Raw genomic sequence first — 19,385 nt, 5'->3', positions numbered from 1 at the left:
CAAACTCACAAATGTATTTAGATATATAGATATTCAAATTCAAGATGTAGATCCCAATTCAAAACCCATTTGGGGGAACACAATGTTGTTAAATAAATATTGAAATAAAACTCTGAAAGCATTAGGCTAAATTCATATGTGATACACTTTGAGACATATGTTTTATTATCACAGTTTATTCAACCATGAAAAATCAGTTGCTTTTCTTTTTTTATCAATAATACACCCCTGAGATGTTTAAAGGCATAGACAGTGATAATTAGTGTCATGTTTCCTCCACGAGTGCTGTTGTAAGTTGATTTTCATATATAAGCCAGTATATGCTCAGTGGAAGATGTTTGTTGTTTTATCTTTTAAACAAATGGTGAACAAAGAATACCACAACACCTACTTTTCACTATTGGAAATGAAATGGATCTAATACGTTCAAAGGAATTCCACAAAACAAAAACCATTGACATGACAAAAGCGTGCATTTAATTCGATGCTTTGCAGAGAGATACATGACTAAAGTTGTGTGCATGGCTTGTCCTTTGGGATGGTCCCAGCTGTTTATTTTTAAAGAAAAAATAAAAATGGAGCCAACAAAATGCAATTGGGGGGGGGGGGGGACCTTGAGACACAGGGGGACCTACACGTTCTAAGAAACATGCAGGTTTTACAAAACATTCCTGATACAGTTTGACAGATGAACAGTGGACAAGGCACTGAAACAATGCTCCCTCTTTCAGAAACGGGTAAGTCTAACAGTTATGCTTCCACAAATGGTATTGATGAAACCATCTTTATTTTTAAAGAATTTTATAGAAGGAATTTTAGCACCATCATTAAAGGAAAAATAATACATTTTAGCCCTGCCTATCTCCAGTCTTGGAATAATAACAGAAGCATAGCACCTTTTAGTATCTAAAATATAAACAAGAATAGTAAGTCCATCCCAGCTTCTAGAGATGAGGTAGCTCATGCTAAGAAATGTTGGATCATTTTTCCTATGAGTTCAATAGCCAAATGTTCTATTTCCAATCATCACATTTGATTAGAGTCAGCTCCACAACTCTGAGTTTCTAAATCTTTTTCTTCATTATAGGCTTCAGGATGATGAGACTGTACGTGTGGAAGACTCTCAACTTTGGGTCCTGGACATATGTTTATAAAGCCGTATATGTAATTTTTTTTTTGCATTCATCTTCTTAAACAAGAGAGTGAAAATGTATTCAATGGTATACTGATGTAACTTCTAGCTATATTAATAGACCGAGTCAAGAGGGAAAGATACCTTTAAATTTGAATGAGAAAAAAAATCTAAACTTACCACCCTTTATAAAATCTAAGATCACTTTGTTTTCAAGAAATTTCATTGAATATATATTATTTAAAAATTCCATTTAAAACAGTGAGAAACTTCCCCCCTCCCAAGATTCTCTTTAAAGAGTCTCTGTAATAGTTATACAATATCAAGACATGCATGAGGGTTTCATTCACAAGCATAAACATTTTGATTTCATTTTTAATTGATCATCTGGATATAAGAGGTCACAAAAAAGCACTGCTTTCTATTTTTCAAATTGCAGACAAGTGAAATAAACATGTGCTGTGGTTTTACATACCCCACTCTTTAAGCTACCTGCCAGGAAGAAGAATGTTCTCATAAATACTAAGCAACTTTGTCATTGCACTGAAATAAATGGAAGAAAACAGAGATTTATTCATTCAATCAGTTTACTTTTTTAAAAGGCGGTCATTGTCATTGGTCATCTTAAACCTAAATGTCTGTATTGAAAAATATTTTAAATCAATTGAAACTTGAGGACTGTAAGTAAAATAAATATTCTGAAGGATACGGAGGCCAGGCACGTAAGGTCGTATGTACAAAGCTGACGCAGAATCAGCCACTGCTTCAAGAGTCTCAGGATCAGCTTCAAACAGTCAAAGTTCTCGTGAACGGCGGTGGTCATTGACGGTGAGGGTGCTGCTCATCATTGATGCATTTTGGTTTGCTTTACACAAAACAAACTGGCCCAATTTCGATGCCAAATTCTTGGTCTGTGCTGCCAACATCCACAGGGGCGAGATCTATGATGGGCAAGCGCGCCACATTCTGTGTTCTGTATTCAAAGACGGTCTTGCCCACGTTTCCATTTCGTTTCTAGAATTAAATTGTGCAGTGGGTTAATAGCACATACAGGCTATTTCAAAGATGTTAGACAGTAACTTCCAAGCCAGTTTTCATAGCAGATAAGGTACAAGCAACGATTTTTAGAGCACTACTTAAAAGAGCACTGCTAACAAAGTGAGGTCCTAGCAAGGCTGGAGGACATTTCCTTCATGCTCTAAATTGAGGAACTGCCCTTTGTTCTTTTGAAACTTCCCAAATGGGCATTGAAAAGGTAAATTATGAAAGCCTTTTTGCTTCTCACAAATGAAACTATAATTCATCATTAAATAATTTCCTTTCTTTATATTTAGATGTGCAAGTGGATATGCAAATCAGTAAAAAAATAGAAGGTATCTCAGATTTTAGAATCAAGAAATTTTAAGCATGAAACAGATGAAGTAAATAAAATAACTTGTAGGAGAGTCAAAGGGAGTTTGCAGAAGAGCTGGATCACATTCCAGAGATTCAGACTTTGTTTATTGTTTTGTATTAACACCTGTGCCATGCTTCATGTACTATCACACATTCAAGTTTACCCTAAAGAACTATAGACAAACTGCTATGTCTATATACAGGGTAAAATGATCCCTGCCTCTAGTGCCATAACAGTATTTTGTTTAAATAATTTTTCTTTAATCAGATCAATACAGATCAAAAGTACTTACAGAGCAAGTATCTTGAAGAACTATATATCTGAACCTAATGTTTCCTTCTGCTTTGATGTCCAAGTCATTTGATCCTTTAAGAACCACAGCTTTCTTGAGGTTGTTAGCTTGATCATCCATGTATCCAACGCTGTTTTTACAGATGTAAGTAATGTTCTGGGAGGCTTCTTTTGACAAAAGGCGCAAGAAGGTCATTTGAGTAATGGCTGCATTGGGTGACTGGTGGTCTCCATAAGCAAACTAGAAAAACAAAAGGATGTCTGTTATATGCAACACTGAAGGGTTTCACAGTGTTGTGTGTGTGTCTGTTGATCTCAGGTAAATAATTTTAAAGAGTATTACTTTTATTCTTTCATATAACAGTTTATTCTACTTGCACTTATAAAAATATCTCAAAATTTTTATGAATATTCACAAGTAGGAACCTCTGTCCTTACTACCCCAACAAGAAGTGAAGAAACCAATGATAATTATACTCACCAGAGAAAGTTTATATATTTTTAATTCTGCTTCTCAATTTCTTTTAAAAAAAAATCAAGTATATAACTTCTTTTTTAGAAGAAGGAACATACTTGAACACTGGCTTGGATATTTCATCATGTATCAAAAACAATTTATTGTTTTTACTGCTAATTATAATAAGAATTCGGAATTAACTCTTTGTATAAAATCATTTTTAACCCAACTTTTAAACAATTGTAGAAAATATGAATTACAGGTTTTTAATTAGCTAACAAAAACATATAATCGAAAATAATTTCCTACAGGCTCCTTCCTACTTATCCTCTACTTTGAGCTTATTTTCAACGCTCCCTTCTGAGCTTTTCGCAAAATAGTATATTAACTAAATTACATTTCAATTGAATATATTTAAATTTAATTTTTTTCTGCTCATTAAATAATGGCAGATTCTGTATATCCTATTCATACCCATAATAGGCTCACTTTATGTTCATTATGAGCATGAGTTCTGAGAAGAGGCTAGGAGCGGAGCTGAGAAGGAAATTTCGAGTTAGGTTGCCATAAAGAGATCCAGAAGGAAATACTCATTAGCTTCTGGTGCTCCAGTCACACATACGTTACAGTTTTGAAACTGAAATAGGAATTGGCAAGGCCGGTTGAGAATATAAATACTGGGCCATAAAAGAAACATAGAAGAGACTGGACTCAGAAAAATACTTGTAGGATTCATAAAGATTATAAAAATGCATTAAGTTTAAAGAATACTACAAAGTCTATAAAGTGATTTAATTATATAAATACTATTATAGTAATTATCTAGTATTTATTTATAACTTACCATGTACTAGATACTATAGTAAGCACATTATATTCACACAAAGTCTATGAGATAAATTTTATCACCCCACTTTAAAATGAAAAGCTGAGGCTCTGAAAGGTTAAGTGACTTCCTGCTGTCCCCAAGTCAGTAAGAGATCCAGGGAGCAGTCACCTAGATCTTCTGATGCTAAATTCAATCTCTGTAGCAAGATCCCTTCGAGTATACTCCACAGTCAGTGTGACATGCATTAAAGGAACTATTAATAAAAATAATTACTTTTCTACATTCCATCAATGGAAAAAGTATTATTCAAAGTTTATGTTAATTCACAGCAAAACTTTGTTTATGCAATGATATAGCAACTGCAACTAATGAGAATATATGACTTTAAAATTAACATGGTAAAATATACCTGGCCAAAAAATAACAGCATAGTCCTAAATAATATTAAGGTATAATAAATAATGAAAAGCAAAAAATACAATTTTAAGCAAGCATGTGAAATTACCTGAGATCCTCTATTCATGTCGAGGCCATACCAAACAGGCTTCTGGTCAGGAGATTTGCTGGTCCACCAGGTTTTACGAGGCACACTGGACGGGTTTGCTGAAATACATGTTTCTCCTGTTTCCATATTGCAGTAAACTTTGATTGCATCTTCAACAGATCCCTGGTTAGGATCAATCCAGTACTCACCTATTTTCCAAAATAAAAATATTTGCTAAATAAAGTAAATTTCAAACATGATGATGAGTCCCTAAAAGAATTAACACAGGGTTTGAAAACATGAACTCATGGATTAAGGCTCTTTTAAGAAAGAGTATCCCAGCTAAGGAAATATTCTACAACAAAGGAAAAAGTAACTGTCACACTTTTGGTTCCTTTCTACGAGCACTGTCCTGAGGCACTTTGTCAAATCAAGGCTAAAACATGAATGTGAAGAAATATCATTATCTCCATTTTATAGATGAGAAAACTATACCAAAAAGAGAGAATCCACAGTGATTAAGTGGCTTTGCCAAAATGGATGTGTTCCCATTAAATTTATAAAGCCAATATTTTAAAGCGAATTGTAACTGGAATGCAATAAAGTAATGTATTGTCAAAACTATGAATAAAAAGTATATGAGTTGAACTTTGATTAAATGTTATAAATTATCTCTATGGCCCCATTTAGAATTGCTCTCTATTATATATAAGAATTACTTGAAATAGGCTATACCAAGTTAGGGCTTGGTGCTGGAGATATAGTCAAATACACAAACAAATATATATTTGTGCATATATCTGTGTATATATGTATACTTTATCTGTGTGTTATATATAATATGTATGAAAAACTGCATTTTAAATAAAATGAAGAGACTTTGGTGGGATGTAAAGTATAGAGCTGAGAATCAAATTTCCTAGTCTTCAAAGGTAATTTTAGTTATCACTGTCAGTGTCATTTCAGAGTTAACTGGAGCTCTTAAGCATTTCATAGCTTAGTCCTATGGCCTAGAATCCCTTTTCTCTAGGTCTTATTAGATTAATCAAAATGATAGAATAATGCAAACTTAAGGCATGATTTATGCAACCAGTACAGAAGGACTACTTAATTCCAAAATACTTTAGAACATCACTATAACATAATCCTGCCAGCAGAGATTCCTAAAGTTATATCTGTAGAACATTAAACTATATGAAAGGAATTTCATATTCAAATAAGTTTAGGAGATAAAATAAACTTTCTTCTACTCTTGATGACCTGATGATATATGTTAGCATATTAAATCCCTGAGAAGTCATGTAGGTAAATAAATGTTAAACTTGCTTACACAAGTATTTTCTACATTATATCACCTCAAAATTACCAGTATTTTAAGACTTCTTTGTGGAAATGGAACTACCACAATGAAATTAGATCATTAATAGGATAGGATCATTTATTATAGTATTTATCATCTCACCCCATAATTTTTCATGTCATTGACTGTCCCCACCCCAAACCACAAACTCCCTGATATGTTTACCATTTTATCTCGAGCACCACTAAATAATTTTGGAATGCAGCTGAGAATAACACAATCAGAAATGACGAACATTGCTCAAATAGACAGCTATCTACTCACCACTCTGCTTGGTGGAATGGCAAAGTTTTAAATCATCACAAGTCCGGGCTGGATGCTTTTTAGAGCCATCGGGGCTGCGCATGGTTTCAATCTGACTACTAAGTGATTTCAGGGTGGCATGGACCCCAGGGTCAGTTTTGTTTTTGTCATCAGGAGCCGCCTCATCTTCAGTAAACTCTGGAAGTGGATCTGCCATGCTCTCATCATAGTGCCCCATGATATCCCCAAGAGCAGCTGTAAGGTGACCAGGGGGGCCCGGAGGGCCAGGCGGACCAGGCTCACCAGGAGGACCCTAATTTTAAAAAAAATTGGAAAAAGATTAACCCATTTTTTTTGTTTTTGTTTTTCTATTGGACAAAAGGAACTGATGGGACTTGGTGCATAGGGAGTTACAATGCAGCACCCCAACCTGAGGGATCTGTGACTCATCTCCTTTTTTAACTAGATGGTTCTGGCCTGCCAACCTGTAACCTTCCAAGGGTGAGAAATGATGTGTGATGTTTTTCAGGCAATATATCTGCAAGTCAGCATCTGAGATACATAAGATCAAAGCACAAAATATTTGTTCTGATGTTTACCTTTAAGATGCAATATATTTTATGTTAAAATATGTAGATATGTATATTCATTTCCAAACAATTTGGGGCAAAGCAAAACTAAAATGTTCTAAAAGGATTTATGGACAGAAGCTGAAAGGGGAAATGCAGAGGAGTTATGGGTCCTAGTTCGATAAGATTACATATCAATACCAAGGAAATACCCACAAGAAACACTAACAAGACAAATTTCTCTTATTTGAAAATAAGGGGGAAAGCACAGGAAGTCTTTTAAATGTGTATAAATTAATGTGTAAGTCAAAATTCTCTGTACTAAACAACAAAATTAAAGAATCTTCTCTTTAGTCCTTTTAGTAGCAAAAATAAAGAGTTTTTTCTCTCTGGTTTTTTGTTTTGTTTTGACAGTAAGAACTATTGTAGCGAAACGCAGACAAGCACAAAAGGTGGCAGAGGCTTGGAAGTAGGTCCTCTTTACTAATTTCCTTTTGCATTTTCCCAAGGAAGAACTTGGCAACTTGAGAGAATCAGCTGACAACCTGGAAAGATGTGTGGTCCAACTCTCACGTGGAGAGCACAGTGCTGGCAGTGAGAAGGCTGGAGTCTAATACTGGCTCTGCCGCTTATTACATGGTTCTGGACAAGTTGCTTCAACCTCCAGTGCCAACATTTCCTCACCCCAAGAGACTGTTAAATCTGTTGGTTGTTTTTTTAAGATCACATTATGATTTCATGAATTCCTTTATGCTAATCTCAGGGGAGGAGATTTTTTTTTCTTTCAAGGACCACCAAATCACAAAATAAAGTCAATCAAGAGCCACATACATCAGGGGTATTCCAATTCTGTATCTGTTTTCCATTCACAGAAATAAATAGGAAATATTCCTCTTGACCACAGAAAATATAAGGTTTCTCAATTCATATAATAATACATATTTGGTTTGATGGTATTGCCAGTAAGGGGCAGAGAATAAAGAGGGAAAGGTAAATAAAACCAAAGAGGAAGAAATATCAGACAGGAAAGCATAACATCATTTACACACATGCCACAGAAACAGGAGTATATGGCAGATATATGAGGATGGTTCCCAAAGATCTGAGAAGTCAGAGTCTAACACAATTTTAGTTTTACATAACCCTCAAGTAGATACTATTGGAAAATTGTCATAAAAATTTCTCATTGAATCCTTTCTGAATGTCATTTTCAATAGAGACAAACTTTAATTTCATACTCTTCACTGTATAGTATTTTCATGAATGATTATATTCATCAAATTTCACATTTAGTATATTGCCATTTAAAGCAAAGCAACTTTTTCTTAAGTTCCATTATAACTTGCTCTTTGCTCTTTGGTATCACATGAAATCAAGGCCCAGGTAGCTTGGACTCTAATTTTATATACTCTGAGTAGTCTGAGTAACTATTTTAAGCTGTTACTTATATAGAAAAGCTCTTGTGTGACTTTTAGGTTTGTTTTCAGAGTTCCTTCAATCTCTGTCTATCATGCTGCACAGATATCCCTTGGCTAGAATCCAAGCTGTGAGAACCAACAGAGTTATTAGAGTTATTTGCACGCAAACCCCTGTGATTTTACCTCAGGTCCTGCTTCTCCAACACTGCCCCGTACACCGGGAGGCCCAATAGGTCCCAGTGGCCCAGGATTTCCTTCTTTCCCTGAAGGACCAACTGGCCCTGGAGGACCCTGCAAGAAACAAAAACTGAATTTTAGATCCTATAAGAAAACTTTCACAATTCCTTTCTCTAATCAAAGAACTATTTTCCTTAGAGCTATCACAGTGATTTCTCAGATTCAGATCTTAATGACTAATAAATGGCGTTCCAGAACATTCTAACGTTTACTATTTCATCACACATAAATTATCATCCATGCACAGTAAAAGACCAGTAGCATTTAAAAACATTAATGGGCCCAGCCGGCGTGGCTCAGCAGTTGAGCATTGACCTAGCATCCAGGAGATCACAGTTCTATTCCAGTCAGGGCACAAGCCCGGGTTGTGGGCTTGATCCCAGTAGGGGGCGTGCAGGAGGCAGCCAGTCAATGATTCTCATCATTGATGTTTCTGTCTCTCTCTCTCCCTCTCTCTTCTCTGTGAAATTAATAAAGACATATTAAAAAAAACTTTAATGGACTAGTCATCTACTGTTATTAGTAGTAGGGACTGTTTCATCAAATCTGGTGTTGTAAACTTAATTAGAAATTCAATAACTAGGAGTAAGAAAATGACAGAAGTTGAAGTGTTTGGCATAAGTATAAGTTAAGTTTGTGTGCCTATACAAATCTCATCACATCCTAACAATTTTAATGCTACTGTTGTAAAATTTATGTATGATTTGTTTATACTATATTTAGACATAGTAGAAATTCTAATGATTTTCCTAAATAATTATGTCTGTCAATTGTCTTATGACATTAATGACCTATTAGGGGCAGCATGAATACTCATGTAGAATTTCTAAAAGCTTTAAATGTTGGTTTCACTTTATGATTTGTTTCTGAATTAAGCAATATACTTCTGAGGAAATATCACAATTACTTCAACAAAAAAATATATCCAGCTTCAGAACATCCAGCTTCTGTCTCCACTTCATGGTAAGTCCTATTACATCATCCCAAAGAATGAAAGTTTAATGGAAATTTCAATGAACACAGAGTAAGAAAATGAACCAATCAATGAGTATATTCACCATAGGAAAGAGATTTTAATGTGGGACCATGAAATAATATGTCATATTTCAAGATATTTCTACTTAAAGGCAATTACTGAATGGTTTGTCTCATACATTTGCTGCCCACTTCAGAGAATCTGGGCAATTCTAGCTTTGATCTACAAAAACGATATGCAAGTTCTAGCAGTATATTGCCAAAAGCATTATTATTTACATCTGCAACTTGTTAAGTTCTGTTACTTACTCTTGGGCCAAATGGTCCAGGGATTCCAGCACTGCCTTGTTCACCATTTGGACCCTAAATAGGAAATAATTTTAAATGTTACCAAAGTATTTACATCCTACATTTTGTCAGTCTCAGTTTTTTAAAATGTGCTGTCATTGACATTAGCTGCATAAACTACTTCCATAAAGTCATCAATCTCTACAATGTCTTTATGAGTTGACCAATACTAAAGACAACTATAGGAATAATGGTATATATATCCTTTTATTTCTTTCCTACAAAATTACAGCTAATAAATGGGTAATTATATTGGGCAGATGGGTAATTAATTATTCATCAAGGCATTCTTTGAAATGAAAATAAAATACAAAAAGTCCATCCATTTTATAGACAAATGTTCATGTCAAGACACCTGTGTATTTTCACATGAAGGGCAAATAATACTTAAAGAAATTACTTACAGGAGGTCCAGGAAGGCCCTGAAGACCAGTGAAGCCTCTGTGACCCTTCTGACCTCGGTCACCTCGGTCTCCATGATCTCCTTTGTCACCACGAGGTCCTTGGGGTCCCTAGAAACAGGGTCATGGCTGGATATTGCATGTTTAGACTACAATTTACTAAAATTCTACCTTTTACAATTGTATTTACTATAATTTTGAACATTGTATTTTATATGAATTGACATATTTACTATCTACATAAAATTAGACCTAGGAATTTTTATCTTTTGGAATGAAGGTGATCATTAAAACATAACATATATAATAATGCTTTTCTAAAGATTTAGTTTTTAAATGTTTATCTTATATTTATACTAAAATGAGGTATTTTTAAGTTTGGTCTTGCCTATCTAAAACAGTTTCAAAAACTATATTTCACATACTTGGCTGATATCATTATATAAAAATATTACCACCATAATTAGATTCTTTTAAATCAAAACATAAGTTCTTATTTACTTATGTTACTTATAAAAATAAAATGTTTATTCAATCTGCAATGTTTATTAAAACAGCATGACAGCTTGAACTGTATTTAAAAAATTGACCATATTGGAAAGTTGCTAAGAGAGTAGATCCATCAATTCTGATCCTGAGAAACTAAAGAAAAAGCAAGAATTAAGAATCTTATTATGAGATAAAAGCTACATTGAGAGAAGAGGTGAAAATTATCTGATCAATCTAATCAGTCTTAGGCTCCTTCCTTCTTTCCTTCTTTCCCTTTCTTTCACCTTTTCTTTCCTCTCTCCTTCCCTCCCTTCCTTCCTTCCTTCCTTCCTTCCTTCCTTCCTTCCTTCCTTCCTTCCTTCCTTCCTTCCTTCCTTCCTTCCTTCCTTCCTTCTTTCTTTCTTTCTTTCTTTCTTTCTTTTTTCTTTCTTTCCTCCCTTCCCTCCCTCCCTCCCTCCCTCCCTCCCTCCCTCTCTCTCTCTCTCTCTCTCTCTCTCTCTCTCTCTCTCTCTCTTTCTTTCTTTCTTTCTTTCTTTCTTTCTTTCTCTTTCAAGTCAAAGCTGAGAATTGTGATTTAATAATAGACCATGATAAGGCTATAATTAGTCTTCATAAATACAGATATTAATTTATATAACGGGTGTGAATGGAACATAAGAGACTGCGTATAGAGATGATTCATTAATGTTAAGACATCTGTATAATAATAATTAGCCTGAAGTAACTGCAAATAGCAAAAAGAATTGAACATGGGCAGTGCAGTCTAGTTGAAAATAAAACATAATATTTGAAAGGTGCTTTTAAAATTTACAAAGAGCTTTTAAACCCATTATCCAATGTGATTTTTATAAAATCTTAGAAAGAAGGGTACTATTATTCCAATTATTTTGGGAGAAAACTGTGAGTTTAAAAGTCTTCATTGATTATTTGAAAGAATTCATGGTTAAATTCTGAGGAGCTACATTAAAATTGTAAAAACAAACATGAACTTCTGGGTACTATTTTAAATTAATATTTTTGCCCCCTGGCTGGTTTTGCTCAGTGGTTAGAGCACTGGCCTGCATACTGAAGGGTCCACAGCTTGATTCTGGCCAAGGACATGTTCCTCGGTTGCAGGCCCAACCTCCCCTCACTATCCCCATCTGGGCACATGTGTGGGAGGCAACCAACCGATGTGTCCCTCTCACATCGATGTTTCTCTCTCTCTCTCCCCCTTCCACGTGCTCTGAAAAGCAATGGAAAAAATATCCTCGGGTGAGGATTAAAAAAATAATAAAAAAATATTTTTGTCCAAAGCCTGAGAAATTTGGACAAAATGAAATATAAATTTTCATTCACAAATCTTAAATTGTACTTTTTCATAGAGAGTATATTTTATGTAAGAAGATATATATTTTTAAAGAAAAACAGACAACTTACGTGTAAGCCACGTTTCCCAGCTCGACCAGGTGGTCCTATAGGACCCCGTGAACCCTAGAAGAAATTTTCACAAAAATTGGTATGTAAAAAAGTGTGCATATACTATGTAGATATGGAATTAAAAATATATATATTTGCAGTTGGGTATTTATTTATGTTTATGTGTATCTATGTATACTCATGGCTAGTTAATTAAAATCAGGCTAATAGCCCTAGGTATAAGAATGTCCCTAGGTATAAGACCTAATGATACTTCTATAATCAACTTTATGAATTGACTTCACTGAATGATCACTTTAATTGTTCATGGTAGAGACACTACTTGCTTAAATTTAACATGATTTCCTATAAATCACAACATTCTTAGGTCATGAAAGTCGAAGCATCAGAAATTTTGAATACCTATTAGAAATCAAATGTTTTCCTCTCAGAATAACACAAAATTAACTCATGATGAACTGTTTATCATTCTTTGTTTAGAGTCCTTAATCAAGGGCACATGTATGATTGTATGCATGCACCTATGTAGCTCATAATACAGAATACTGATGTTTATCACTGTCAGTGTGAAACTGACTATCCTTACCGGATCTCCTCTTTGTCCTGCATCTCCTGGGGCACCAACGGGGCCGGGAGTTCCCGGGGCACCCTGAGAGCCTGGCAGACCGGCAGGCCCGGGGTCTCCACGATCACCCTGACAAGAATAACCATGATATTATTCTTTTAATATTAACTGTAAAACAGTGGTATCCTATATGCCTATGTGATTCATGATTAAACAGTATCTTTTCAAAAATTTATTTATAATTTCACTTATAATTTACTGAAATGGTTTATTTACTTGTTAATAAATCAAAACTTCTCCCCAATTTCAGACCTCATTGCTCCCCTCACTCTTGCCCCATTACTTCCACAGTCAAGACTGCTGGAATATAGGAGTGGTCACCTCCAGAATTTAGCATGTTTCTTAAACTAGAAGTCTTCACAATGGGGTGCCTATACTCTTGGGATAAACAAAGATTTGCCAAAGAGTATGAAAACAGAACATGTTAAGGAAACCACTTAGATTTTCAACTCCATATGTGTTCTTTGAGAAAACTGATATGGAGCATCCATCCCCACTCCTCTAAAATAATTACTCTTCTCCCATGCATGAAAGAAAACCAGACATCATACCATCTCCATTCTACTGTGGTGCAATACCAGAGGTGTGTACTCCTTGGGGCCTTCATGTTGCACCAAATATAAAAGCAATTTGCTTTCCTTCTCTTAATAAAAAATGCCATCTTACTTTACTGTGTACTCAAATCTTATTTCATTGATAAGATCTACCAAAATTATAACCTTACAAAAAAGGTTGCTTCTATCATAAAAAGCAGGGCTGTATTAGAGCTATGAGGAGAAAAGATAGGTTTTTACTCTTTAGTATTAGAAAGATTTCAAATTTACATTACTCCAGATTTTTTAATCAGTGGAATTGCCCTTACACGTTCTCCAACAGCACCATCCCGTCCAGGAGTACCATCATTACCCGCTGGGCCCTATTAAGAAATCACATTTAAAAAATGAATTAACGGAGTAATAAAAAAAATCTCATTCCAACTGCCAGAAAAATTACAGCATGGTTACACCTCCCTTCTAGAAACTAGAATTAGCATTCATGAAAATCTCAGTAAAAGGAAAGCTTTTGTCATCTTTTATAATACTTTGAATTGCTTGTAAAATTAATATATTTTTACTTAATCTAAATTCTTCATTTCTATTTTTTATTCTAAAAATAGAAAAAGTTCTCAAATTCTTTGAAATAAATATACAATAATTACATTTTTGCTGTTTTGTTTTGTTTGTATTACTGGTGAATGGTTTTTCTCACTTTTACTTCTTAAGCTTATCCAAAAAATATCTGTAAAATTATTGAAATAAAATAACTGTACTTAGAATATCAAATTACTTTTTAAAATATATAGTCTTATCTCCTTATATATTTTAATTTTTTTCAGAATTATGTTTTTACCATTTGATGAAAGAATTGCTCTGAAAGGCTTTGACTGATTCTTCCTCAAAAATGTGACAGTAACTGTTTGGTGATTTACTCATTACAGCACTAAATACAGCAGATTCCAACCTATAAGTTCTCAAATCTCTTTTCAAAAAGTTCCTTTCAAAAGAGCCTAAGGGAACATTACATCAATAATGTTACTTTATAGTGATATTTAGGTAAAATTATCTCTACTTTGCCCTTTTCACAAGTTGTAATATATTAATCCTATCATTATAGAACATGGCAATTGTGACAAATATACTATTAACAGAATGAATTAATAACAGGGGGAAAGATGAATGAATGTGTCCTTTTACGTTCGAAACAATTTGGCAACAACCTAAATCAACTAAAATACTTGGCTCCAGACTAGATGAAGGTCAGTCAGTGCAAAAACACCTATCTTATTACCATTTCTTTATATCATCATTTTCTCAGCTCTCTAGGGAAGCAGAGTACATCAAATAACATCACTAAGCAACTTCTTCCAAGTAAAATGTATAATCAATTTCTAAACTTCTAAATCGATATCTAAATTTTAAAAAGTGTACCCATAACACCCAGAAAACAAGAGTTACTTTCAGCAGTACTCACTTCAGGTCCCGGTTCCCCGACAGGGCCATTTGAGCCTGGGGGTCCCACAGGTCCAGGTGGCCCTTTATCTCCTGTTGCACCAGTTGCTCCTACTTTTCCTGGTGTGCCCTGAAATAAAGTATAAATATGTCAACCACTTCTAAAGAAATTCAAGAATGTCAGTTCATATAAAGATTGTTTTTCAAATGGCACCTTCATCTCCCTTCTATAGTAATAATTATCCACTATCTCACAACATCCAAGTCACTGTAGTGCTTTCTTAGAGGCATGGCCACTTTTCATCACTCTCATCCAGAGGTATCACAGGAACTAAAAAGTAGCTTTCTCCACCAGCTCAGGTGTGCATTTGGGGTTCTAATTTAGTGTATTATGGTCAATTCTGGCTGCCCTTCTGGAATGTGCGTCACTAGTAAGACATTCCCATTCTTATTTACGTCTGCTTTGTCTGCTCACTTTATTTCTATATCCTTGCACTTCTTTCTGTCTTACCGTTGGGAGATATTACTTCCAGGTCTTTGGTCACATCTGATAAAAATAAGACATTCCTTAACTCCTTGTTTGCTGGTTTCAGATCTCTACCCACATGCCCCCCACTTCCAAGGTCCAAGCACTCCATATAAAAACATCACTTATTTACTTTTCTCAATTATATAAACTTCAAGCAGTAAAATTTTGTTTCTTCAAGGGTAATAATGAGTCAAGCTTTTATCCAGACTCCAGGGAATATGAGATTCTTAGAACCCTCCATGGAATAGGATATTACTTTCAGAGGTTTTCTTTATAGTTCAGCCCGTTTTCACCTCCAATATTACTCAGCTCCGTAATAGCTGAGCTCTGTCTTCTCTTTGATGGTTTATAGAGAACGTGCTCTCTGAACTGTGAAATGTGGATGTTTTGTTAGGCATGTTTATTTAAGAAGAAGCTACCTACTCACCAGGAGATTATCCCTCTTCTCCAGTTCCTTGGATATTTTTAATATTTGAAGGAAGATTTAGAGTCACCTAAAACCCATATCCTTATTTGTTTACTTCTCTAGCCTAAGGTTAAATAAATACACTTTTCAAAGACTTTGTAAGGTACTTAAATAAAGAATTTGACATTTGAAGTCAAAAGCTTTTGAAGATACTCAGAATTTGTGTCAAAAGAAAAGACTTTAAATCTATGTAGCAATATATATATAATATATATTAATATATATTATATATATATATTATATATTATATATATATAAATCATATTACACATAATCAGATGTGTAATAATATATAATATTATATATTATATATATATATATAAATCATATTACACATAATCAGATGAAATACTGAATAATGCAGCTACGTACCGCTGGTCCCGGCAGGCCAGGCATGCCTCGCTCTCCACGTTGCCCAGGCATACCAACAATTCCTCTTTGTCCAGTAGTTCCAGCTGGACCAGGGGGGCCATCTGGACCCTAATTTCGAGGATAAACTAGAATTAGAAATTGTCCAGAGTAAAACTATATGCAAGAAATTGGCAATAGATCACAGCTATACAGGGGATTTTTTTTGGTATAAGAATAAGTTCACTGTCTCATAAGACCATATTATATATAAGCAATCACAATTTACAATCCACATAGAACTTCTAACGTTATTTAAAAAGTAAATATAGCTTATCCATTGAAAAAGAACTTGAAGATTAATATGAATATTGATGGAAAGAAGAGGCAACTATTCAAGCAAACATTTTTCCTCTTTCTAAAAGGACACATTTTAAAAATAAAGAAAATAATATGATTTATCTGAACACATTAATGTTTAAAGGCATTTGGATATTAAATAAAATAATGTACTTTATAAAAATTTTCTTCATGCAATGCCAGTATATAAGAAAGTGTTTTCTTTAGATTTCAAATGCCATATTCACTAGTGTTATATTTTTATATATGCACATATATTTTTCTAAAGCAGAGAATTGCAAATTAAAAACCCATAGGGCATAAAGATTTATGAAAGTGCCCAGGATAATGTATAAATAGTTTCTTTGTGACAGTGATTATTATGGATTTCTATTAGCAAATTTCTCAATTAGAGAAATCTCTGGTCTAGAACAGAGATGCCAAACTTACAGGTTGCCCATCTTCTCCTGGGTCCCCTTTGTCTCCTGGGCCACCGGGGGGGCCAGCTGGTCCTCGATCTCCCACTCGCCCATGAGAGCCAGGATCCCCACGAAGACCTGGAGGTCCCTCCTTCCCGGGTTCCCCTAAGGGTCCTGCGGGCCCTGGAGCTCCCTAGTATAACACAGAAAGAAACCCAGGAGGGCAAAGAGGAAGCCTCATTGAAGGAACTGATGCAACGGTCTGTGCCTCAGAGGCAGTTTCCCAGGCCTCATAGGTCTAATTTTCTTGTTAGATAATCAGTCATTCAGTAGATTTAAACAAAATTAAAGAAAACACAGCTGCAGACTCATTCCCCAGAAGAATATCTAAATCATTCGCTGACAGTTACCTTTGAGTCATTGTTAAAAGTGTGCTGAAATTAACTTGAATTTTCAAACTTCTTAATGCTCTGATCCAACAATAAACATATAACATTTTATTCTGTCTGATCTGATCTTATAAAGAAAGAATAATATTTATTAAACAAAGTTTCAGAAATGCTTTCTAACTGAAGGAAAGGATCATTAGCACACAATACTGTTAGTATTTGGTAACCATATGGAATAATAGTCAAATATTGGTGCTATAAAGGACTTGCAAATAAGTTCTTCCAAGATATATTGGATGATTAGAGCTGAATTTGCTTTGACAACATACCAGTATGAATGATCAGAATAAGAGTTGTTAATGGGGAAAAAAATCATTAATGGATTAAATTAAAGAATAAACAATAAGAATTAAATATATGTGTCTCTATATAGTATGTACATATGTGTGTGTTTGTGTCTATTTTCACATGTGTGTTTGAATTACTGTATTGACTTACAACAGGGCCTGGTGGTCCAACTCTGCCGGCAGAACCAGGAAATCCTGTAGCACCCTAGAAATATAATATCATATAAACAATTATAAAATAATGATTAATGACATATGCTTTGGGGGATCTATTTTTTTCACAGGGATACTTAGGCCTTTAGGTTCTCTTTCTTGTTGTGACCAGTGTATATATATTCTTGCATCCTATGTTTCTGAGAGTGGATCTAGATTCATTGGTAGGAAGGATGTTATTTTTCTCTTTCCACTCAAAATTTATCTTGAATATATACACATAAGTTTCAGGCAAAGGCTAAAATCACATTAATATTTTATATAATATAATTATATAGAGTGCTTCAACATTATTCATTACCTCTTCCACAGGTTATATATTATTTATATTATATATGAGGCAGGTGGGTCTCCAAGATCGTGCAACTAATTTTGACCCAGATCTCCAAGTTAAAGCCCTTTCCACTATAGAATATAATGATACACGTAAACATTTGTTGTTACAGCTTCAAATTAACTTTAAAATATCCATGAAGCACTAGATATCTTAACTAACTGTGTGTAATTCCCAGAGCTTCAAAGCAACTTACAGGTGGACCCTGAGTTCCTCTACCACCTTTTAGTCCAGGAACACCATTAGGACCCTGAATAGAAAGAAGTAAACAAAAGATCACTGTAGTAAAGCAACATGGGCTAAACACAAGGTCTAAGTATTGAGCACTGGACCCAAGATATGGTTTGTTTTTGTTGTTTTTTTAGCTTACATGAGGGCCTGGGGATCCTGCTAGACCTTGTGGTCCAGGAGAGCCAGCATCTCCCTTCTGTCCTGGCTCTCCAGGTTCACCTTTTACTCCAGGCTGCCCATCAGGACCCTATATCAATTGTATAAATAAGCAGTTGATTGTAACACTTATAGATAAATTATTTTATAGTAATTATTAGTAACATTATTAACATATAATCTAATCACCTATTGTAAAATGGTGCTTTATAATCAGTATTATAGCATAGAAGAAAAAAATGGACCGATGATATCTTTAAAGACAGTCTGAAAAAAATAAGTTATCCCATCATATTTTTACTACAACAAATTAGTGCAGAACTTGAAACTGTGTAAACTCATTCATTTTTGTGTTAGTCCATGAAATATACTGAAAATGAGAATACTTAGAAAACTGTAAACTTTCCAGAATCTTTTACCTTCAAAACATATGGTAATGAAAATTAATTAAACTCATGCTCTAACAAGAGGAGTGTTCACTGTAAGTAAGAGATATTTGAAAATTATACCTGGGGTCCAGCAAAACCAACAGCACCAATTGGGCCATTTTCACCACGAGAACCCTAAGAGAAGACAAATATTACTAGAGATTTCACACCTTATTATAAATAGGAATGTTACAGCATTATTCGCAGTGAACAAGACATGGAAACGACCAAAGTGTCCTTCATAGAGGACTAGATAAAGACGATGTGGTACATATATACAATGGAATACTACTCAGCCATAAAAAAGACAAAATACTGCCATTTGTGACAACATGGACGGACCCTGAGAATATTATGCTAAGTAAAATAAGTCAGTCAGAAAATGATAAGAACTATATGATTTCACTCATATGTGGGATATAAAATTGAAACTCACAGACACAGACAGCAGTGTGGTGGAACCAGAGAGAAGAAGGTGGGGGTCGGAGGGCAGAGGGGGCCTAATGTATAGTGGCGGAAGATGGT

General features: G+C 34.6%; 1 protein-coding gene across 1 annotated transcript in view; it reads right to left on the bottom strand.

Annotated features, from left to right (window-relative positions):
* Positions 1-454: 454 nt before the first annotated feature.
* COL5A2 (collagen type V alpha 2 chain) overlaps positions 455-19,385 on the bottom strand; it is a gene marked incomplete at its 5' end in the record, with an annotated part of 65,116 nt that continues 46,185 nt past the window's right edge. Inside the window, 17 exons of the mRNA XM_016214209.2 lie at positions 455-2,146; positions 2,821-3,060; positions 4,611-4,798; positions 6,214-6,505; positions 8,363-8,470; positions 9,701-9,754; positions 10,144-10,251; positions 12,049-12,102; positions 12,635-12,742; positions 13,536-13,589; positions 14,684-14,791; positions 16,029-16,136; positions 16,794-16,955; positions 17,650-17,703; positions 18,242-18,295; positions 18,416-18,523; positions 18,942-18,995. Of these exons, the coding sequence (XP_016069695.2) occupies positions 2,000-2,146; positions 2,821-3,060; positions 4,611-4,798; positions 6,214-6,505; positions 8,363-8,470; positions 9,701-9,754; positions 10,144-10,251; positions 12,049-12,102; positions 12,635-12,742; positions 13,536-13,589; positions 14,684-14,791; positions 16,029-16,136; positions 16,794-16,955; positions 17,650-17,703; positions 18,242-18,295; positions 18,416-18,523; positions 18,942-18,995 (2,001 nt within the window). The remainder of the gene's footprint in view (positions 2,147-2,820; positions 3,061-4,610; positions 4,799-6,213; positions 6,506-8,362; positions 8,471-9,700; positions 9,755-10,143; positions 10,252-12,048; positions 12,103-12,634; positions 12,743-13,535; positions 13,590-14,683; positions 14,792-16,028; positions 16,137-16,793; positions 16,956-17,649; positions 17,704-18,241; positions 18,296-18,415; positions 18,524-18,941; positions 18,996-19,385) is intronic.

The sequence above is a fragment of the Miniopterus natalensis genome, chromosome 8 (assembly GCF_054644295.1).
Source record: "Miniopterus natalensis isolate mMinNat1 chromosome 8, mMinNat1.hap1, whole genome shotgun sequence".
NCBI lineage: Eukaryota > Metazoa > Chordata > Mammalia > Chiroptera > Miniopteridae > Miniopterus > Miniopterus natalensis.
The sequence above is the reverse complement of the archived record's forward strand: the minus strand, read 5'-3'. Positions and strand labels throughout refer to the sequence as shown.